This window comes from Sylvia atricapilla, chromosome 7, assembly GCF_009819655.1.
Source record: "Sylvia atricapilla isolate bSylAtr1 chromosome 7, bSylAtr1.pri, whole genome shotgun sequence".
Lineage (NCBI taxonomy): Eukaryota > Metazoa > Chordata > Aves > Passeriformes > Sylviidae > Sylvia > Sylvia atricapilla.
In genome coordinates, this window is record NC_089146.1 from 29,558,628 (window position 1) to 29,581,188 (window position 22,561).

The window sequence follows — 22,561 nt, forward strand, 5'->3', positions numbered from 1 at the left end:
CGCACCTTGGGCTGTGTGCACGCTCTTCTCTCTTACCAGACTGCTCTACCTTACCTATTTCTACCTGTGCTGTCAGCAAAACCCTCTCTGCTCATACAGTTTTACTCCTTAGCTCTTTTTCTCACTCATGTTTTGCCATCCTCTAATGAATTACTGACTGTTCTACTTTTTTTTTTTTTTTTCTTTCTTTTCTTTCTGAAACAGCCTTTAAAAAGCCCAAGAAAGCTGGGTGCTGCTGTGTCATCAGAAACTCTTGTTTTACTGCCAAATTCTGATTTTGACTCCAGCAGAGAGTCTGAGGTCCAGTGGACAGCCCCACGGGTCGTTGTTCTGGGCCTCCCTTATATTCACAGGGGTCAGAATTCGGCCATTCCCTTTCTAGCCAAAAGGAGCTGGAAGGATCTCCTTCTCCAATATGGGCTGGTAGAAGTTATGATTACTTTACCCTTCTTGCAGCTTCCATTTCTGAACTAATCATCTGTCTATACAGATTGTCTCATTATTTTAATCTCTGCAGTTTCATAAGGATTTACTATGCTTCCTTTAGAGCACCATTTATGTCTGCTGTGATCTGTCTGGGGGTGTTTTCTATAACACTATTTCTGGCAAGAGTGAGTGTTCTGAACAACATTTACTTTAGTTTTCATACTTTTAATTTTAATGATAAATGCTGACCTTTTTATTTCTCTCCTCCTGCAGAATCTTTTGTTTAAATGTTTCTCTACAAAGTTGTATATTATATTTCTATCAGACACAGAATTGAGATTTTCTCCTTTTGCAACCCATGGCAAATCTTTGCAAGGTCTGTTGTTAAAATCTCTTTTGTGGCCTTGTAGTCAGCAATATATTTTGTTTTCTGAATATGCTATCCGAGCTAGAAAACTTGATGTTTGCCACATCTCTTTCATCTTAGGACCAGCTGGTAGAAGATCTTTATGAACATCCTGGGCTCTTTATTCCACAGGTTAAACGGCATTTCTGCATTGCATTGTGCAGACTGATTGCATGCATTTGCTGTTATACCCTTGCACTTCGAAGTTCCAAATTCAACAATATATATGTATTTTTGGCTCAAAAAGCACAAACAGGTTTTGTCTTATTTGTTGCGTGAGCTGCATAAATGCTTCTTGCATGTAACCATGCTGAGCACATGCAGACTTGGACCAGACAAAATATACCAGTTCTTATCTGGCAAAAACCTCACATAACTTATGCTTTCTGTAACATTGGTGCAATCCTGCAAATCATTAGGCAATTTGGCCCACAATTAGCAAAATCATTAAGCATAGATCTGCATTTAAAAGGTCTGAGTCATCCTAACGACTTAAGCAGTTAAAAATCTTAACTTTTAACGGTGAGGGGTATTCTGAGCAAGATAATTTTTTTTTCCTGTAAAAGCCCATGGTAAGGTTCACAAGAGTAAAAACATGCATAAAAAATCCTTGATGAATCAGGAAATTGAAGTGGTTATTTTTAAACCTAAACCATTCCCGTCTTACTTGGAGTCTTTAGTAAATACATCGTTATGTGCCAAGCCTGTTCTTTGAGGAAAAAGGGTGATAGGGGATGGTACTTTTTCTGCAAACGAGAAATTGCTTTAATGTTTTGTATTTAATTTAGTTTCTCTAAATATAAATGAGAACGAAAGTGGACCTGGAGTTGTAATCAGCATTGAATAGGCACTTTCTGAGTCAGTTTCCTGAAATCACCCGACAGGATGGTTGTAACAGCGAGTGCTTAATTTCTGCACTTGCCTGGCTGGAGATGCCTTCTGGTAAAGCTGTCTGGGTTTAGAAAGCCTGTGAGAACTCTGCACCGTTTTCAAATGTAATGAGTTGATCTTCATTGTCTCATTACAAAACACGCCAAACATATTATCTGACTTTAAAAGAAAAAAAAAAAGTGGGAAAATGCCTCTATACTGTTTTTGAAAATCATATGTGAAAACGGTATTTCACAATAAAAAACAGCTCAGTGCTGTAAAAGAAAAAAAACCCTTTCTTTTTAATCTGAAAAATACATCAGCTCTGTAATAACAGCAGAGTAAATGACCTTTACAGCACCTTAGAAGTATTTTTAGTCGTGTTAATGTAGAGTTCTTGGTATATTGCCAGTTTCATTATTTTGTTTAGAAAGTCCCGTTTCTCTATTGTTTAAGTAGGCATTTCACATCCTATCCCTGGAGAGAAAGTTTTCGGGGAAATGTGTGCATAAATAATGGAAATTACCAGAGACGGTTGTACAACACAGAAATAGGTTCATCTGGTCCATTTAAAACCATGAGAAGTTTAACACTGGAGAATCTGTTCCAGCTTTTCTCCTGCAGAAACTTGGAGAATGCTCAGGACCATAATCTGAGTGCCACCAGAGGCTTAAGGAACATTTGCCCAATGAAGTGAAATCACTTAGAGGTGAAGCAAAACATTAATAAAATTCTCTCTGATCACATCTATAATTCTTGGCATAGCAACACACCTGATGAGGCATTTAAACCCTCGTTTTTGTCAGATCTGTAGTTCAAGGTATCTCTGCAGAGAGAATTGGACCTGATCCTTGAGACAAATAGATCTTTAGTATCTTGCAGACTGAGACTTTGGGAGGTGCCCAAGATCTGTGTGGGGGGAAAAATGTTACTATTTTTTTAGTATCTTTTCAAAGCAGTGAGCATGTAGAAAGTGTTATGAGAAAGAAGGAAGAAGCTAACTGTGTCCTGTCACTGTTCTCTTGCCTTCTCTTTTTCCTAGTAGTACACTGAAAATCCAGGGTTCAGCCTAGCTGGGCTGAAACGGAGCTGCTGGAATGGGGCAAAAAGTCAGCAAGTTGCTGGCAAGCTGCTCAAGCCCAGCAGCTTCTGGAAGCACAGGCAGTCATCCTAGGTGAATCGTGCCCCAGGCGGCAGCATACATAACAAAAGGGGGTTTGGGTTGTGTCAAGGCCCACACAGCTCAGACCAGCCCCTTATCACAACCATTTTACCTCAGGATTTTCCTCCCATCGCTGCAAGTTATTGCAGCCAAGCGGACAAACTCATCCTGGCATGTAAAAGCACATAAAGAGGAGAAAGCTCCTGGGCCAGATGGTATCACTTTGCCTCCTGCCTGGACACCTCTGCTGTGCCACACGAAGGCAGACTGGCCACCAGATAGGGGCTAGCATGTGTCCCTGCAGCCCCAGGCTCTCCCACTCACTGCTGGCTGTGCATGAGAGGCCTGGGCTGCTGCACATGGCAATAACACCCAGCGATACCCACCACCCACATCAAACAGTACTTGCTAAGGCACTCAGAGATGCGTTAGAAACGAGCTGATAATATGTGAATCCATTACAGTGATTTTATCCCCCACCTCACTTACGTCTAAGAGAGATTTTAAGCAGGGCAAGCTTAAAGGAATAGATATTGTATCCCAGAAAGAATTGTTTTCACTTCTGATAAGTTTTTGGACCTAACTCCGCATCACGTTGCAGATATCCAACACTGGGTGCTCACTCATTTTGCTTCAGAATCAGTCTTTTTCAGGGACCTCTGGCAATAGTTACACTGGATTAGGATAGAGCTCAAAATATTTGCATCTGACCATTCTCACGATTCTGTTTTGAAGTATACATTCAATATAAAAAACCAAAAAACTAAAAACCCAAAAAAACCCAAAAAACCCCCAAACCAAACCAACAAAAAACAACTCCAACTTTAAGTCTTTCAGCACTACTAGAAAAATTTGGGTCCATATTTCAATACTACATAAGTTGGGGGAAATTATTCAGTTTCTCAGCTGTCACATGCATATTTTTTCTCTCAGGAAAAAGTCAGGTCAATGGATTTAAAAATGACAAATACATTAAGCTGGTGAGTCCATCTCTCAGATTCAGAACTTACTCAAAGGAGCAGTGTTTGTCGGAAGGAGAGGACATACCATTATCTCAGCTTTCTGGGGAACACAGTACAAGCTGGGGCCTTGCACATTTTGGTGGGGACAAACAAGATGTCTGGCTGTGTGGGCCAAGTAATATAATTGCTTTTCTTTTCAAGGTGTGGAAAGAAAGCATGTGGTGATGCCTCTTTTGATGCAGCCCATAAATGTATGTGTACTGGGAGTAACTGGGAATGGAAGTTAAAAGATCACTACAGCCAAACTCCAGGTGGATTCCCTAATCTAAAGATAACAAAACTAAACTGTGTTTAACTTTCACAGATACTCTGGTTCTAGAAGAAACACAAGCTCATTCTCTATATGATGAAGACATCTAAAATGGATCGATGTTATTTGCACTTTAAGTAAGCAGCTGAAGATTGGCTAATTCATAGATTGGAAGGTACTTTACAGACTAGTGGAGAGGAGAAAAGAATTAGATTCTATTTTCATTCTATTAACTTCTACCTTTCTGAATTTATTACTTTGAATGCACTTAAATGTCTTATATCAATGTAGTATCAACTTCTCTTACTTCTATACAGCTTTTACCTGTAACTGTAACCTGTTTCTGAGGTGACAGTTGTGGTATTTAGAAAACTGTCCCAACCAAAATATGCTTTCTTTTTTGTCTCCCAAATTTATAATCAATCTCACAAGATGGCTTAGATGGCTAGCCACCCTGAAGCAGTATTGCCCAATACTGTTTACTCTGAACCCTCAGGGGGCAAATATTTTGAACAGCAGCAAATGCAATTGTCATTTATTTTTAGCAGTATCATCAGTGTCAAATAAGTTCAAAGGTTAAAGTGTTTCCATCGTGAAACAGGGTCACTCCAGATGAGTACTGAAGAATTCTGAGTCAGTTGCACAGTGCAGTCAGCCTTGGAAGGCATTTTTACCAAACTGAAATATTTACCCCACAGGGTTGGAAAATGGGCCTTAAGCAACACACCAATAATGATTTGTTAAATCTGTGCTAGGAGTGTTGCACCTTCACATGTTTGTTAAAAGCAAGCAAAACCCATCAGAGATTTCCAAGGAAAACATCATCCCCTTTCTTATCTCTACCTCCAGTGGATGCCAATCAGCTCTGTGCAAGAGCTAATCACACACAAGTGCAATAGAAGGAATACTTCTTATCACACACAGAGGAGTTAACATTCATTATTGCCATATCCAAAGTCCAGGTTCTGTCCTGCACACTGCAGACTCAGCAGAGCAAGGCTGAGTGTGTGTGTGTGTGCCAGCTGGCCTCTGACCTCCCGCGTGTTGGGCTGGCCTCAGCGCACGTCTCCCCTCCTTCCCAAGCACTGCCAGGACCAGAATGCTGCTGGCCTTTCTCTGATCTAACAAAGAGGAAATAGCAGCAGCTCCTGGAGCGGGTGTCAGAACAATCCTGTTTTGCAGCGCTGCCCAGCCATCAAAAGCATCTGATCCTTCACCAAAAGTACCTTACTGCATGCAGAGCAATGGCTCTGGATTGTATTTTGCTTTGAGGCTTCTGTTTCCGATCTCAAGGCTGTATAGATAATGGTTGTCTATTTTTACCACCTTATTAGTTTAATAAAAGCAATTACCTCTAATACGAATCTGTTTATAGATGCTCTTAAACCACCACTGCCCCAGTGTCACTGCTGCCCAAGTGTTATTTTTGCAGCCCACGGGCCTCACACACCTTACCTGTGAGCACTAGGTGGTCACTAGGTCAACAACATTTTCAGGCAGCCCAGCATCCTTACACATTTACAGACATTCATCCCGCTGCTAGACAACCACAAGGAGCCCCTTAGCTCAGTCTGTTTCAACTCAACAATTACTACCTGTCCAGCCAAATTTTGTGTTGCTGCTTCTTTTCACAAACACTGTGTGCAGTCACCACCAGTATCTTTGCTTCTGCCTTCATGCCTTTTGTAGCCACTAACTGCAGAGCTATTTCCACATTTTGGAATTTTCAGCTTGCTCCTGAGAGACACAGTTGGTTGGCAAAGGGCAAGCTAAAGAGTAACACCGCTGATGTTACCTTCTCAAGGATGGCGAAGCTGCAAGCAGAAAGGTGTTACTATAGTAAAAAATTAAGTATCCAAATAAAGACATACAAGGTAGAGTTCTCAGTCACTTGCATTACTTGACAAATAGCATTGTTTGTAAGCCTGGCTAAGAGGAAACCTCTCTGGGATAAGCACTCTGTACAAAGCGAAGTTTTCCTAATGCTAGAGGTATGAGAAAGGAGAGCAGCCCTGTAACAATTAATTGTCATAGGGGAAACTAATCCAAATGAGGACTGGGATATAGAACTTGCTACTCCCAGCCCATCCTTTAGACCCAACTCCACTGGTTTAGCAGTCAAAAATTCTGACTACACCAATTTTGAGAGAAAACATGCTGGCAAAGCATAGTGTACTCACAGTGCAACAGCTTCCAGCCAAACAAGACTAATGTGGGAGCATTTGCTAGTGTGAGCTCTGTTTTAGCAAAGGTTGGCAGAATCCTTCCGGGATAACCTGCTTCACAAAATACAGCTGCCAAGACGGAGCTGTAGAAGATGTCGAATTTAGGGCTAGAGAAGAGGTTTCTTATGGTGAACATTTGCTCTTACCCCTCTCTGGCAAAGTGAATTTGATTTAGAAAATCTCAAGTAACAAAGGATACAAGAGCAGGTAAAAAAACCCAAATGCTTACTTTACTTACCCGGAAAAACAAAGAGGAACAAGAACAAACTGCCTTTTTTCTTTTTTTGCTCTTTATCCTAATACATTTTAAAGGACAAAAAGCAGCTCTAAGAGCATTTCCCATTAGAAGCAGTAAAGGCGGAAGTTAACATTTTTGAAAGCACATGAAGTAATCTCTAAATCTATTACTTACATAACTAGCTACAAAACTGTATTTACCTAGACAGATACATAATGGTAATTTTCATCCCTATGTAGTTCTATAAATCAATGGCTTATTTGAAGAGTGAGTGAAGTCCTCACCTATTTAGATGTTAACCAGTTCAGCCGGAATTATAATGCCTTATTGCTATATAAGGTTGTGATTTCATTCTCAAATGCTCTATGTAGTATCAACTTCTCTTACTTCTATACAGCTTTTACAACTTGGAATAGTTCAACATCACATTTTAAAAGCAAAATCTTCCCTTTCCATCATCAGCAGCTCCAAGAGCCTACACTAGGCAGACCAAAAGAATTAGCCTGCTAGAGATGGTCACACCTCTGTGCTTTGTAACTGAACTTTTGCTGATGATCACTGCAAGTCTTTTTCTTTGAGCAGTCTTGCCAGTGTTCAGCCAGTCTATACCTGACTCACTCCTCACTGCAGCCATCTGCATGGCAACAAGTTGATTTTACAGCATTAGGAGAATCAACTCCACTGCCTGTGGAACCTTTCCATTCCCAGGGGAGGCTTTGTGTTGAGCATTTGTCTTTTCTCTAGAAGCTCAACATTGTTGTTAGGAAATAATGTGCCCCAGAGGCATTTTATGAAAGATGATTTGGCAGTTGTTGACTAAGTCTCGGAAAGCTCCGGGCAACAAGCATCGAGTACCTTGTTCTCAGCACAGGCAGCATTAGAGAGAACCTTTTCCAGACAAGCTCTGCGGTGCTCCAGCTTCTGTGGGCTGCCACTCACCTACCTGGAGCCGAGTGCTTCGGGCAGGAGTCGGCAGAGCCCGAACGCAGGGGACCGACCCCCTCTAGTGGCACAAGGACCGGGGAGGTGGCTCTGCTCGGCAGCGGCAGCCACGGGGTGGACGGAGGAGCTCACCGTGACCGCTTAAGGCACGACCAGCACAACAGCTAAAGTACCAAACGCACTTTAATGAGTTCCACATTTTTGTTCCCGGAAGGAATTGATACCGTGTCAGTACATTAGGCAGGTACATAACTTCTCCTGAACTACAGGCATGAGGAGAACCGATTATGACATATTAGGTATCTAAAGTTACTCTTAGAAACCAGTTTTCCACATTATTAGAAATAAGGCAGGTTTCAGGCGTGCATGTAGCTGATTTGTTCCAGTCCTCAGATGCCATATTTGCCCTTTAGCTCTTCCACTTTTGCTATGTAAGCTTTCATTGCATCTTCTTTGGACGTTCCTGAAGGACAGAACACAGAAAGCAGTCAGATTTTACTTTTCACAGTCAGACTTAACCTTTCACAGATTAAGATGCTTTTCACAAGTCACAATTCCTCGCTATAGCCCATGCCACCAGAGAGCAAAGGAGCCAGGAAGGTCACTTGGCTCTGAATCCACTGCTAAAGTTTTAAACAAATGTGTTCCATCAGTTGTGAAAAAACAACCTGTTTTTTCCAAGCAAAGCTGTTCTTGCACAGACAGCAACTAGGCAGTGTTTTAGTTCTATTAATGTCATTGACAATTATTACAGGAAAGCTATTCCTTAAAACACCAGAAAAAAGACCCATTGTCATCAATTAGACCACTGTTTGGCTCCTCATTTAGAGCTGGGAGCTCAGTTGTTTCTTCCAAAGCTTTCCAAACTGCAGATGCTCAACAGCTGGAGGAAGAGCTCAGTCTTTAGGGTACTAAGCTGAGACAAGTAAAAAAAAAAGTTAGATTTCTGTTGCTGTTATTGATCTTCTTTATTTAAGATCTTAGGCCAGCTGGGCATTTTGCACCCTAATTCTCTTTCACACAGGTCATATTTTTCAGGATTACATCTGCCTTGCAGAGGTAATTAAAGTTTATTATCATGGCATTCTGAACTTCCAGAACTCTTGTATTAAAAGGCAACACTACTCTGTTTCTTGCTGAACTACATGTGTCTTTCTGACTAGTTTGCCAGTGGTAATTTTATTAATTTCTTTAATCAGACACTTACCTTTCAATGCACTCCAGGCATCCCACTTTGCTTTGCCTTTGAAGTCCAGCATACCAGGGCGCTCTGAGAGAGACAGGATAAGCAGCAGGATTAGTTTGTGTGATCTGGCTGTAGGTAAATCCCACTTGAAGGCTTAGTTAGCTCTTAACTGTGACTAAATCCAATGGCTCATCTCTGCAGCTGTTAGTGGCTAACCTGTAGCCAGCAGATCACCTCAGGGGAATATGTTACAACATGGTTGGTGTGACAACAGAAACAGACTCTTTCAAATTCTCTTGAGACAGCAGCATTTGAGCAGAAGAGCACCAAGTATTGTGATTTGGTTTAGCTGTACTTTTTGAAGAGCCTGCTGTCACATAAGAGCTATCCAATTAAAGAACATCAGCTCTAAAGTAAAGCAGAAATACCCTAAGGTCCATTACAAGCAGAGACATGAAAACAGACAGCTGTTTGTAGTAACATACAGCTTGGAACTCATTATCATCAAGTTAGTGGCTTGTTTCAAACCTACAGTTCTGCATCTGCATTTGGAAACATTGAAAATCTGACTCACTTCACTGCAGGCTGTGGTGTGGCCAAGTAGAAAGTGAATGACATGTGCATAGTTAATCTTGTGTAAAGTCCCCTTTGTGCTTTTACTTCCTCCCTCTCTCTCCTTAAAGACAATTCTTAGAACTCACAAACGGATCCGGGCAGTATCCACAGAAACACCCTTGTGCAGGTCCCATGGCACAGTGACCTGCAGCTCCAGTTGGCAGCTCCCCTTGTCTCCAGCACAAACCCCACCAGTCACCCTCCCACAGGCGGCTCCTCTGGCCAACTCACGTTGGCTGCTGCCTCACAGGAGGGCAGGCACTGGCAGAAATGGTGGCATATTTACAGCTCTGCAGCACCCTTTCACCCTTGTCAAGCACTAAGAGTGCTGAGGCCCAGCCACAGCGAAAGGATCACATCTGAAACCCAAAGCAATTTTTTTTTCTCCCCTCACGCCGCCAACTTTGGAAAAAGGAGATTAGATTACTTACCATTTCCTGTACACTTCACTGCCAGCTTTTAAATCAATGGCCACTCAATAAACTTTGCCAGCTACTGGGTTAGGAGGCCAGCACTCCAGAGAATTGACCTTTTCCCTTTCTAATTCTAGCTGCTCCAGTGTTACAAGTGTTACACAAGGTCGACAAAGACACGCTTCACTTTAAGTGTTATTCCAAAGGCCGAGGTGCCATGGACAGCTTTGTAGCAAGAGAAGTAGCTAGAAACATTTTGCCCTGTGTACTTGCAGACATATTTTTAGTACAGTCTTTCTAAAGTATATTTAATTGCAGCTCCTATAAAGGTTTTCTCCTATTCTTCTGGTTTTGCTTTCCCGTACTATCTTTAGCAGCCAATCCAGTCTAAATAAACTGGCCGTGCCATCCCCTGCAGCGTTGCAATTCCACGCTTGTATCGTTTGCCTTGCTAAGTCCGTATAACCCAGAAGTGCTTGCATTAAAGCAGCACCCCTCGGCCTGAGCAGCTACTGCTACCCTCTGACAGAGGTCTCCAAAAATCCCAGTATTTGCACAAAGCTAACACAAAGCATCCTCAGGCCCTCACCGCACGGTACAGACGGCTGCAGCCGGGTTAATCAAAACCACAGGAATTGCACAGTCTTATCGGGTCAGCCCGTGCCCTCCCGCACACAAATCCGTGCCAAGTCGGCACTGAGTCACTTTCGCCGAGCCGAGGGATTGAGGGAAGCGCAATGGGGGAGAGGTTTTGCCTCCCGAAGCATCTCCACGACACTGGCGGGGGGCAGCCGGGGCGGTACCTACCCGTGTTCACGTCGCCCACCGTGGCCTGTTTGTAGTGGCTGTAAATGTCCAGCATCTCCTGGTCCGTGGGCTGCGACTTCAGCTGCTTCACCTCCTCGGCAGCTTTCTGGAACGCGGCCTGGGGGGGAAAGCGGCAGCCGATGAGTGAGGGGAAGGCACCCGGAGCCCCCCGGCTCCCCGCAGCCCCGGGGCCCCCCGCACCTCGGTCATTGCGACAAGCACAGCGTAGCCTCAACCCGACGGATTCTGCCTCACCCACCCCGCCGCTCGCCCGCCTCACTCCTCGCCAGACCGGCCACCGGCCAATCGCAGCGCGGCGGGCTCTGCGGGCACCAATCAGCGTGGGGCGGGGGCGGGCACAGGGCGGGCAAGGAGCCAATGCGGAGGCGGTGCGGGTGCCTCCCATTCATCAGGGCATGAGGCGACAACGGCGGCGCGAGGGGCGCGATTGAGCCCTCGCAGCCAATCCCGCGTCTCGGGGGTGCCACCGAGAGGACGCGATTGGCGGAGCGGCGGGGCGGGCCCCGGAAGTGCCGGCGGAGAGCGGTAACGGGCCCAGTCGGGCCGGCGGCGGGGTGAGGCCGGGGGCGCTGGGACGGGCGGCGGTCGCGGTGCAGCTGCGGGGCCGGGGAGGTCACTCTCTCCCAGAGGAATAGGCCACCAGCACCTCCCACCTGCCTTCTTGTCGCCATCAAGGTGCGGGGTAGTAAATGGTTCCAGCCCTACGTGCGATCGGTTTGAATAGTAAATGTGAAAATTGGCGATTTCTGATTGAGCTCCACATTCTATATTCTCACAGTGTTTTTCCATGCTGCTTAGGAGCGAGTGAGTTGAATGCTGTGCCCTTTACTGCAACCCCCAAGCCACCAGCCCATGTGGAATAGCGCCAAGAAAACATCCATCTTTGCTGCTTAGTATAAATCGAGTTATTTTCAGGTGCAAAGTATGCTCTTTTTTGATTGACATATGTTATTTGTGTGGTGTGTTATACACAGCTCATTTAAAACGGAGTTCGAACTTGGAGGGGGGTGTTTAATTAACCAAAGCAGTGTAAAAGCAAGTTCCCTTGTGTAGTGCAAGGTCTTTGTCCCCACTCTAAAGATAGTGCTCAATGAAAATATTGGTAGTTTGCTTTGCCAGGCTACGGCTGGGACAAATACATCTAAGGGTGGGATGCACCTGCCTGATGGTGGGGCACTTAAATAACCCCACAGCGAAAAAAGAAAAGAAAAACAACCAAAACACACACACACACACAAAAAAAACAAAACCAAAAAAGAACATAAGAAAGAACATAATGGTATGATGCAATTAAATATACTAGGTAAAAGGTTTCCTCTCAGGACTGGAGGTGGTGACTGAGATGCCTGCTCAGGGATGGGAGGTGCAAAGGTCGTGCTGATGTTGGAGCACATGGGGTGCAGTCCTTGCTCGTTGCTGCAGCAGCTAATGGCACTTTACCACGTGGCCAGGAAGCTGAGGGATGCCCGGTGCCAAAAATAGAGAAGTTTGTCAAGATAAATATGAGCTTATTTTCCTGTGGAGAGAAAAAACTCAGTGGAATGATACATAGGCTAGTTTGAAGAGAGTTTTGGGTTGACAAGACCACTCTGGTTTAGGCTCTGCTCTCCAGTTTCAGTCCACAGAGCCATTCTAGAGACAGACTATTATAAATTAAGTCCATTAATTATGCAGTAGTGTACCAGAAAAATTATTCACCTCTGTATGTGGGGGTGGTTTTTCGCTTTCCCTGGGGAGGTGAAAATGAGCATTGTGTAACAGCTTAGGCATTTTTCAGAGTCTTACACTCTCTACAACATAAGTATGTTAGAAAAGACTTTGTATTAGGACATTCTTCTAGAGCACAGGGTTAGTTGCCTAGCAGGTAAGGTCTTCAGTCACTTAAAACCCACACAACACACTTGCATTTATTCATAGCACTTCTGCATGTTTAGTTGGGAGTCTGGTGTGGCATTACACAGCACAGATATTGGAGTGTGTGATGTGCAGTATCAGTAATGCTCTGTTTGTTTTGAGACCCTGTTACTGCTCTAGTAGGAATCATAGAAGTGAAACCCTGAAAGGCACAATGCTGTTGCATTTCTCACCATGTTTCATTCTTCGCATGAGGCCCACCTACACCTTGTTTTCCAGCTGTGCTCATGAGCAGAGGGAAAGGCAATAATTCCTCCCATTAATGTTTCCCAGGTTATTCAGAATTAATTCTCATGTCAGCAGAAAGCTCGACCGTCACCGTTCGTCTTGTCCGCTCTTTTGAACACCGGAATTTCAGGCCTGTGGTGTACCATGGAGTTCCCTTGGACCAGACAGTGAAGGAGTTCATTGCTTTTGTGAGGAAGGGTAAGACGTGGTTGTCTCATTCGTTCACTTCAGTCCCAAGTGTTGCTGCCCCTGCACAGGAAAGTGGAGGAGAGCAAATTCCGTGGCTTTGGTAGAGAGGCCAAATTTGTGTTTACATCCCCTGTGTGCTTTCCTTCCTTAGATGAAAGGTCTGGCGTTAATAAGAGCTTCCATAGTTGGTGTGCCATGCTTGAATTCGGGTGAACTGCTCCCCCTGCCCACATCCCCACGTTTAGTCTAAAGGAAACAAGGACATTGCTGCATTTGGCTCAGTGCCTCAGGCTCCTTGAGTGGTGCTGTCAGGCAAATACGCATAAATTAATAGGAGTAAATTAATAGAGTTTAGAAAGTCTTTGATCCTAACCACACAAATATGTGGAATGTGGGAACGCAAGTCTGTTTGCTATTTGTGAGAGGAGAGAATCTTGAAAATTTGTTTTTGACACTGTGTGGTCTCACTGTGCATGTTTGTTTCTGAGTTTTCTGTCTCCATCTTGAGCTTTGTGGTGCAGATTTATTCATCTATGGGCTTTCTCTTTTAGAAGCTTGCTTGAAAGTGACAGTGAATCTAAAAGTTAAGTACTGCTCACCAGCCCACACAGTGACTTGGTAATTAGGGTGTCACCCTTAATCTTGCAGGTGTATTTCTACACACCTCAATGGAGACATTCACGGGGTACAAAATAACATAATTTGTTGCTGGTGTTTTTTTTTTTTTTTTTGCATGAAGTCAGCTTAAACAAGTCTTGAGCTGTTATAGATGATAACAAAAGAGCAACTCTTAGGACATTGCCTTGGGACTCGTGGGTGTCTTGTGTTTGGCAATTTCTATACTTCTAGACAGTGATAGGCATGATGAGATCTTAGGATGCGTTTAGAAAACTGCAAGCACTTTCAGAACATATGGCACAGCTGCTATGAAGAAGAAAATAAACAGTGCTAAGAAACTTGCTTTTGATGTGTGCAGTATTGCAACTCGTTGTTATTTGAGACAAAGCCAGTGTCTTGAATGAGAGTTTTTAGAACCTCATTCCACAGGGGTCCAAAAGCCCTATTCCTTCCTTTACTGTAATCTGTTTTGAGCAGGCAGTTTGAGATCAATTGTTAAACTACTGAAGAAATCATGCCTTCAGCCACCTTGCTGCTGGACACCCCACAAGGTGGCTGGATCTTCTGATCTTCTGAGGTCCTGGTTAAGTCACAGGGAGCACTGGCACCAGGGAAGGTGTCAAAGTTCCTGCAGTTATGTATGGGCTGTGTCCTGCAAGCAGCTAAAGAATTAATTTTCTACGGTTTGGCTTCCTTTTGGTGGCTGGTTGTCATGGTGTGTTTACCAAACGATTCAGTTCTGAATGGCAGTTGTTTGTATAAGGTAAAGAGAGATGCTGGGCAAACCATTAAAAGGATGTTCCTGGCAGATTTCTGAAGGATCAGACTCCGGTGATCATACCCTAATTGCACTCACTGTCCTCATGGGATGTTTTGTTCAGAGGGACTTCATGCTCAAATGAAGTTATTCTCATATGGAGTCACTATAGAATCTGGGCCAAAGGTTGTGTTTTAGCATTTGATGCTCAAACAAGTTTCCTATGTTGCAGATTTATTTTGATGTAAATGCGGTGCAGGGGATGCCTATGTTGCAAAATAATGGAAAATGAAGTATTGGAAATAATTAAAAAAGAGAACTTTATTTTAACTTTGTGCTTTTATTTTAATAGATGTGTCTTCAAGAACAGGACTTCCTCCTCCTTTTAAGAATTACAAGTATGGTAAGTGGTTTTTATTTTTCTTCTTGTAATTACCATCAGTGACCACACAATATTTTACACCAGCATTTATACAACTTAAAAGATAACTGCTGTACAATACTAATGTTGATGCCAGTGCCTGCCTACATTTGCAGCTTTGTCCAGTTCTTGTAGCTGGAGATGAGCCACTGGGATCTTGTCTGCAGAGCTGGACCATTATTTTGAAGATCTGTTTTAATCTTTGAATTAGGCTTCATGGCTTACATTATTTGCTACTAAGAACTGATAGGTTTTGATATTATTGTTTTATTACTTTTGTAAGTGCCTTTTAACTCAGTCTTTACCCTAATGAGCAGCTTGTGGTCTCAAAACACTTTGAAATTGTAGATCTCTGTGTTCTTATCTACTTCAATATCTATTTACTGATGGTGAAGCAGAAGCTGAAGGCAAGAAGTAGAAAATGCTTAAGACTTATATACTTAAATAGCTCACACAACATAAGAGAAACAGGGAAACATTGCTACAAGTAGATATGAAAGCTCTTAAATACAAGCTGGAGGTATAAAATAGCACTATGTGAAATTTAACCTGACTTTATCCTCTAATGTAAAGCTGTATGTATTTCTTTTTTGTGTAAATTGGCATGAACATGTGCAATTCATCTGCTTGGGACTGAGAAAACTTTTTAAATAGGCCGAGTTACTTCCTTTCTTGGAGTTTGTAAACTCGCATGTCAGTCACATATCTTTTCCTAAACTTGGCAGTTCTCAAAGTTCCCTTGGAGTTTTCCTGCCAGTGATTCTCTGTCTCCCATGTTCTTGGAGCTGACAAACTCCTTCCTCTGTGCTGATTCAAAGAACTGAGTGAGAGATCTATTTAATGCATGTGAAGGGTGATGAACTCTATTTGCCTATTTAAAAAAGAAGCAAAGGATTTAATTTTGTGCTGTTGCTGATGGTTGAAGCAGAGAGTGCAAACTGAAGCCAGAAAAAGTTAGGGATTAAAACTGATGATACATCAGTGGCAGGGATTTGAATGTTTTTGTTATTTTTAATGTGTTACTTAAGGTCTTAACATCTGTAAATTTGAATTTGGAGGTGCTCTTCACCCCATGTGTGGCTTTGGTGGTTTGAGGGGTTCCTGTCTAGAACTGCTGCTCTCAATTGTGTTCCCTGGTGCTCCCTATCCCAGCTGCCAGTTCTTTCATCACTTGGAGATCAGTTTAGCTTTTCCCAAGACATATCTGGTGGCTGAGGGCCTGACTGTACTGTGTGGGACTGAGCATAACTTTAAAACCTGTTGCACCAGTTTCTGGGGTCCTACTCTTACTGTGATGGTGCTAACTGCAGGAAAATTTTCACAGAGGAAGATCAAAGCCAGGTTCCTCACCTTCCCCTCAGGCTGTGAATCATCCAGGTTCATGTTTTTGGCATCTCTGCTGTCTTTATGTTTTTGTGAGGAAAGGGCAGTACGACTTCTGCATGAATAGTACCAGTAAGAGCCAGACTTTTTCTCCTGTTTTGTTTGGCAGTGCCAGAAATCTTGGAAGGGGGTTGTCTCTCACTTTGCCTGTTTCAGCTTCCTTCCCTGCAGAATTCAGCACCACTTTGTTCTAACATCATATATAGTGCCATGACATTTTTGCTCTTGGATTAGTGCTCCAATTCATATCTCAAAGCTTCTGACTTCTTTTTCTCTTCATTTCTTTGTGTGGATTATTCTTGTTCTTGCTCTAGAACTCTTCTGAGTCAGTCTTATCTTAGTACCTTTTCGTTGCCATCTTTTCACTGATGTTGGCAGTCTGGGTGCCAACTTGTTCCGTGAGCTGCTTCTCAGTTTTATTTCTTTCATCCGTGAATGCGGAGCAGTATGGCAGGTATTTCATAAAATCACTTAGAAAGTGGTATCTTATCAATCGCCATGATAAACCTATTATCAGAAAAGGCAAGATAAAAAATTGGCAGTATGATTGAATGGGACCAAATGGGGATGAAATAGCAAAGGTCAGACGATTTAGCTTATGAGAAGAGACTATCTCTTCTCTGTAACAGAGTTAAAGAAGCCATTTAACAGCTCAGATGAACCCCTGGTAAACTGCTGGGTGCCAGTGGTGGAGTTCTGAGCAAGTAAAACTGAGGCAATACTTCAGGGCATGACTGGACAAAGACTAGAGAAAAGGGAATGTATCAAAGTAGACAGAGGAGCTGAAACCTAACAGGCCCAGGCTGGGTGTATTTGCTGTGGTAGAAAGGTTTCACCATTGCAATGTATTTTTTTCTGCGATTGCTTGGTCCTTTTGTAATGTTTCTATGCAAGATGGATTCCAAAAATTGCAATTTAATGTCTCTTTTGGTTATTGCAACATGCCAAGGCTGCCTTCTCAGTGACCTCTGCAGTGAGAATACAGACTACTTCTTACCTTATGTAGTGTTTTAAATAGTGTTCAAAGTGGACCAGAAGGGTATGGAAGCAAACTTCTGAGTGGGAATGTGATCTCTGTTATTCTGAATGTGTGAATACTTCCTCCTGGTAATTTGAAAGTTGGTTTAGCCAATAGTTAACTTCGCTACATCTTTCTCTTACCGGACTATTTAAATGTGTAATGTTCACTCAATACACAAAACTAAACTAGAACAGAAAATGAGCAGACAAGCAGAACTGGTTTTTCTTCTTTACTGGGAAGGGATTGATGTGTCACTCCAAATTTGTTCAAACACAGAGTCTTCAGAGTTCAATTTTTTTTTTTTTTTTTTTTTTTTTTTTTTTTTTTTTTTTTTAGTGTTGCATGTAGTGTTGCATGGCTTTAAGCCATTCTCTCTGGATCTTTGCCCTCATCCAGTTGCTTTAGTGACTGTGTTATTTTCCACTGTTTTTCCCTTCTGTTAGCAAAGCCCTGCCCATGTTGTGAGAAGGAAGTGGTATTTTTTTTTAATTTCTAAAACCACTACACTGCACAAACATAAGATAAAAATTACTGAAGAAGGGATAGCATTAAAGAGAAGAGGCTGTAGATGTTCATGTAAAATGAACTTGCTTAACGAAATTTTTACCGTGGGTGGTGGGTGTTGTATTCGTGAGGAGGAAAATTTCAAGGGATGATCTGAAGTGATCAGGTTACTGTGTCTTAATCACTTGCTGCCTGTCAACTTGGCTGTTGCAGTTGACCGTGCATAAATGCTGTTGGTCCTGCCCCAACTGCATGTGTAAAATCTATTAAAACACCCTAAGTGGCATTTAAATTGATGTGTTTTGACTGGCAATTGAGATGGTCATTAGTTGGTTATTGTAATTCAGCCAGCACACAGAAGCCCAATAGGATGTGGTACCTTAATGTTGCATTGACTGCTTTAAGCCTGTGGCCAGCAGGACTGTGAGATTAAGATGTTTTCGCCTCTTTCAGGTTGAATACACAAAATTGTTAATAACAAAAGATTTTGAAGCTCCCCCCTTTGTTTGTTTGTCTTTTCCCCGACCACATCTTTCAGTGTTGTCTCTTTATTAAGCCTTATTTTAGGAAAACGCTATTTTTTCTTTCAGATACAATGAAGATTATTCACCAAGCACACAAATCTAAGGTAAGAGTACTAGCTGCCTTCTTCCCCTTTTTGCATGCTTTCGTGCAGGCAGATCTCTGCACTGTCAAACAAGACTGGAGCAGAGGAAATCAGTAAATTCTTATCTTTGTATTCTGGTTCTCTGATTTGTAGACTGGTGAGCTTGTAGTGAGTTTGGAAGATGATGACAAACTGATTTTGAAGGAAGACAGCACGCTGAAAGCAGCTGGAGTAGGTAGGAGTACATTTGTATTGACTGAAGATGCTGTTCCTTGTGGTAGCATTAAACTGATAACTGGCTGATTATGTTTGGACAGGCTGCCGAAAAGTAAATGCTATTTCTGATGCTCTTTACACGACTTGATAATTATTCAGGGAAGCATTATTCAAATCATTGGTCTGAGGGCAGCAGGTATCTGCACTCCAAATGTTCAGAATGCAAATTGTGATTTTTAGAGGGTATGCTTATAATTCTGCTGAGAGTAATTTTAAATGATTGACAGATAGGTTATTAGTACCGTGTCTGCTTAGTCTTATCAGTAACATTTAAACTGATGTTTTGGTTAGAAATGTAAGTAGTGGAACCAGCATGGAATAATGAAATAAGATTAGATTTGTTTAATGTGCAGCATACAGTGCCTGATAGGCAGATTGTTCAGGAAAGCTCGAGCAGTATCATTTAGAGAATGTGCTGAACATAGCAAAGAGTTGAAACTTGACCTGATTTCTCACATTTTGACAGGAGACTACATATAGGGCATGTCTTTTGGTAATAATGTAAAGAAATGTCTGTCATGATAAAATCGATGGTCCCTGGATGTCCTTTGGGCTTCTCATAAATGTGGCTGAATGACTTTGTGGCAGCAGGGTACTTAAGGGATGTGGTTGCATTCCACCTTGATCTGGACAGTTTGCTCATTTGAATCTGATTTGCCTGGCTGGAAAGCTTTCACTGCCTGTGCTCTAAGTGCAGGGGCTTCACAGAGGAGGCTCCCTCCTGCTCCTGGTGCTCACTGATTGCTCCTCAGCTACTGAATGGGATTTCTTTCCCATAGGTTATTTGGTTCTCCTGGTTCCTGCAAATTTTTTCTGGTTTTAAGTGACTAGGGATGTCTCTTCAATGCTTTCTTTTTTCTGGTGTGAACTACAAGTGGTCCCAACGTACTTTTCCTAAAGGTCTTTGAGTGTTCCTGTAGCATGAATCATAGTTTTTACTATGTCTTTTTGTCTGTGGAGTGGGGGGAGGGGGGGGGGAAGTGAGGATTACTGGCACCCAAGCCTTACAGATTTGTAGTTTAGTTAGCAGGAGATTCATTTAACCATGATCTTTATCTATGTACGGCATAAGAGGCAGTGCAGTTCAGGAGAGGGACTGATAACAGTGCCAAATGTTGAATTAGAAATAACAAAGCTGTCTTCTTTCAAAAGAGTATGGATCAGTATTTGTATATATTATCCATGTTTGAAACTGAGTTTGTAGCTACAACAGTAAAACAGTTGGATGTGATCTCAAAAAAGGTGTCAAAACATCAGACTAAATGTTACAGTGAAAGGAAATAGAATTGCAGCAGCTTGTTCTGTGTCTCTGTACAAAGAGAGGGGTGGTTCATTTAGGGCAGAAAATAATTTAAAGCTGCTTTTTTTTTTCTTTTTTTTCCTGAATAACAGCAGTTATTGTCATTAGTATATAGAGGATATTTGTGGTAGAAGAAGAAAATCCATTCTTTGGAAAATGCAATGTGCCATTATGTCATTTTGAATTTGGATATGTTCCAGTGTATCTTCATGTGAAAATTAGCTAAGTTAGAAGTGGGGTCTTTGTAGCAAAATCTTGAAGATTTTACTTTCTTCCTTCAACAAGAAGGAGAAAAGAATAAGCCAAGCAAATTATATCATGTATCATCTACTACTGGTCCTCATTTTGTACAAAATGATAATTTTGTAAATTTTATTTTAATCAGTAAAAAAGTTTGAAATCTCCTATTGAGATATGAATTTTTTACAGCATCTAGTCTGGACAAGACTTACTGGAATAAAACAGTCAGGATCACCATTAGAAAATCTGGGAAATTCTGATACATGCAGAACATAACATTTTTCCTAAGCTGCAGTTGATTGCCCTTGGCACTATACAGGGCTGGGCCAGAGAGTTATAAATTATGAGGACATTAGATAAGTATCCTCAGGAAAGCCTCTGTAGTAGTGATTATTATTACAGTTATTATCCACTCAGCAAAGTTAATGCTTGCATTTTTTTTAAAGCAGGGTGTATGTTAATAAAGTGTTCAGTATTCATTACAAATAGTTTTGTCGATTTTCTAGTTGAGATTCTAAAATCCCTTCTACTCTTTTTTTTTTTTTTTTTTTTAACAAGACAGGCAGACTTCATTAACTTGAGGTTTAATTTAAAAAACGAATGTGGAATTTATTGGCTCAGCACCTTAAAGAATTCCATGTTTAATAATTGTGAAGGCATTCCATCAGATTTGTCTCTGTTCTGAATTAGTAATGTTGCTGACTTATTGTTTTAGAAGAGGAAGTCCTTGACCTACTGGGTTGAAAGAATTGTGACTGTTCTGAACCTTTGTGGGTCCTTTAGCTCTGCCATATCCCCTGTGAATAATTAGAGGTATTTGAAGGTATTGCTGGAGAAGCCAATTTGTGTCTTTCACTTTGCATATTGTCGAAGCCTCATGAATTAATCATCAGCAGGGCAAAAAATTAACTTCTTCAGACACATATTTTGATGGGTCATGAGGGAGAATGTAAAGTGATCTGTAAAATATTCTACTGATCCTCTAAGTATTAAATTATTATACCTACAGGCTAATTTAATGGAAGAAAGAAGTTTCTTTCTCCCTTTCCTAACAGAAAAATGCACCAAAAAAGAGTGTATCACGCTTCATTACTTTCCTAGCATTTGAAGGTGTAAGAAATGCAATCACTTAATTTGCTGAATGCTTATACAAACAATTCTGAAGACTGTGTTAAACAAATCTTGAGGGGTCTCGTGTACATATTTATTTCTATACATTCACGTTCTTGGTGGTTTTGTTTGTTTGGGGTGTTTTTTAATGAGGTTAAATGACACCTTTAATTCTGGCAACCCTTTTCAAAAATATGACGAGGAAGAAAAGAAAGTGTGTGGTGATTTATAATTGTCTTTGACCATGAAGTTGCTAATTGTCTTCTAAAATTCTAAATAGCTGGCTGTTGGTGGTTCATTTACTGGTGTGCTAAATGTTTAATTTTTTATTTGTTCTAGCAAATGAGACGGAATTAGCATTCTTCTGTGAGGAAGATTACAGAAACTACAGAGCTAATCCTGTTTCGGCCTGGTGAAGATCCCAAGGGATTGTTTTGTTTTCCCATACCTGTTGTAAATTTTCCTTATTCTGCTTAATGAGATTTTTCTTAAAGATCAATAAATCCTAGAGGATTTCTTTGCAAACAGTGCAATTCCCTTCCTATAGAAATTAATTTCTGTCAATATGCTAAGGCTGGGAGAAGAAAAACGGGGCAACATAAATGACTTTTTTCTTCCTCCCTTTTCTTTTTGCTGTGCTTGGCTCTTGAGCCTCAGGCAGTGCCATCCCTGACCCGTGACACACGTTCTTGGTGTGATCCCACAGCAGACAGAAACTGCCTATGGAAATTACAGGATGCACAGGATGATCCCATCACAGTACTAACTTCTAATGAAAATGAAGTGAAACCTCCTTCAAATGAAATGAAATGTTTTATGACCAAATCACTGGGTATTTTAAAGAACTTGGGAAGAGAATCTCTCTGTTTCAAGTCACAGCTTTACTTCTCTCATTTTATGTTTGGTCTCTTTTGTTTAAATAGTGCAGACTGGCCAGTGTTTCATGCTTTTCAGTGGTGAATGCTTTCCATTATCCTCTCTTCCAGCCCTCTTTAGCATGCTGAAAGGGACAAATGTCTGCTGGGAGGCTTTTGTGTCCAAGGAGCAGCTCGCCTGTTTCTAGCTTTGCTTCATGGAGACACCTTTACTCAGGGGTAGCAGCTTGAGTTCTGCCGACACCCATGTGCCTAAGGAGGAATTGGGCGTTTTTCCAAGTGGAGTGAAAGCTCATGGTTTCAGTTTTAAGAATAAAACCTGAACGATTGCATTTATTTTTTTTTTTTTTTCCGAGGAGAGGCCCAGTCTGTGAGCCACATGTCTTCAAGACTGGAATTGATTCCTTTATGCTTTCCATGAGCCTAGTACTCTATTGCTATGTGTTTGTTCTTGGGAATGCCAGGCTTTCCTACTACATGAACCCAGTTAAGAATAATAGAAAATAATCATGCATCCAATAAAGTGCCTTTCAGT

The 22,561-nt window shown here is 41.8% G+C and overlaps 2 protein-coding genes across 2 annotated transcripts; one reads left to right on the plus strand and one right to left on the minus strand.

Annotated features, from left to right (window-relative positions):
* Positions 1 to 7,706: 7,706 nt before the first annotated feature.
* Positions 7,707 to 10,867, minus strand: DBI (diazepam binding inhibitor, acyl-CoA binding protein). The gene is made up of 4 exons (XM_066323121.1): positions 10,764 to 10,867; positions 10,563 to 10,680; positions 8,749 to 8,811; positions 7,707 to 8,004 (listed from the first exon to the last, which is right to left on the minus strand). The coding sequence occupies exons 1-4, from the start codon at positions 10,770 to 10,772 to the stop codon at positions 7,931 to 7,933; spliced, it is 264 nt and encodes an 87-aa protein (XP_066179218.1). The 5' UTR covers positions 10,773 to 10,867; the 3' UTR covers positions 7,707 to 7,930.
* Positions 10,868 to 10,994: 127 nt separating this feature from the next.
* C7H2orf76 (chromosome 7 C2orf76 homolog) lies at positions 10,995 to 21,676 on the plus strand. Its single transcript, XM_066323125.1, has 7 exons — positions 10,995 to 11,108; positions 11,362 to 11,498; positions 12,771 to 12,923; positions 14,642 to 14,692; positions 18,209 to 18,246; positions 18,379 to 18,460; positions 21,491 to 21,676. The coding sequence occupies exons 3-7, from the start codon at positions 12,791 to 12,793 to the stop codon at positions 21,565 to 21,567; spliced, it is 381 nt and encodes a 126-aa protein (XP_066179222.1). The 5' UTR covers positions 10,995 to 11,108; positions 11,362 to 11,498; positions 12,771 to 12,790; the 3' UTR covers positions 21,568 to 21,676.
* The last annotated feature ends 885 nt before the right edge of the window (positions 21,677 to 22,561 follow it).

Bases quoted from the DNA above. Each gene is read 5' to 3' on its own strand.
- C7H2orf76 (XM_066323125.1), top strand. From the start codon at position 12,791: ATGTCAGCAGAAAGCTCGACCGTCACCGTTCGTCTTGTCCGCTCTTTT. The intron at 12,924-14,641 runs GTAAGACGTGGT...TTATTTTAATAG, and splicing joins CATTGCTTTTGTGAGGAAGG to ATGTGTCTTCAAGAACAGGA. The intron at 18,247-18,378 runs GTAAGAGTACTA...TCTGATTTGTAG, and splicing joins ACCAAGCACACAAATCTAAG to ACTGGTGAGCTTGTAGTGAG.
- DBI (XM_066323121.1), bottom strand. The intron at 8,812-10,562 runs GTAGGTACCGCC...TGTCTCTCTCAG, and splicing joins GGTGGGCGACGTGAACACGG to AGCGCCCTGGTATGCTGGAC. The intron at 8,005-8,748 runs GTAAGTGTCTGA...TCTGTCCTTCAG, and splicing joins TGCCTGGAGTGCATTGAAAG to GAACGTCCAAAGAAGATGCA.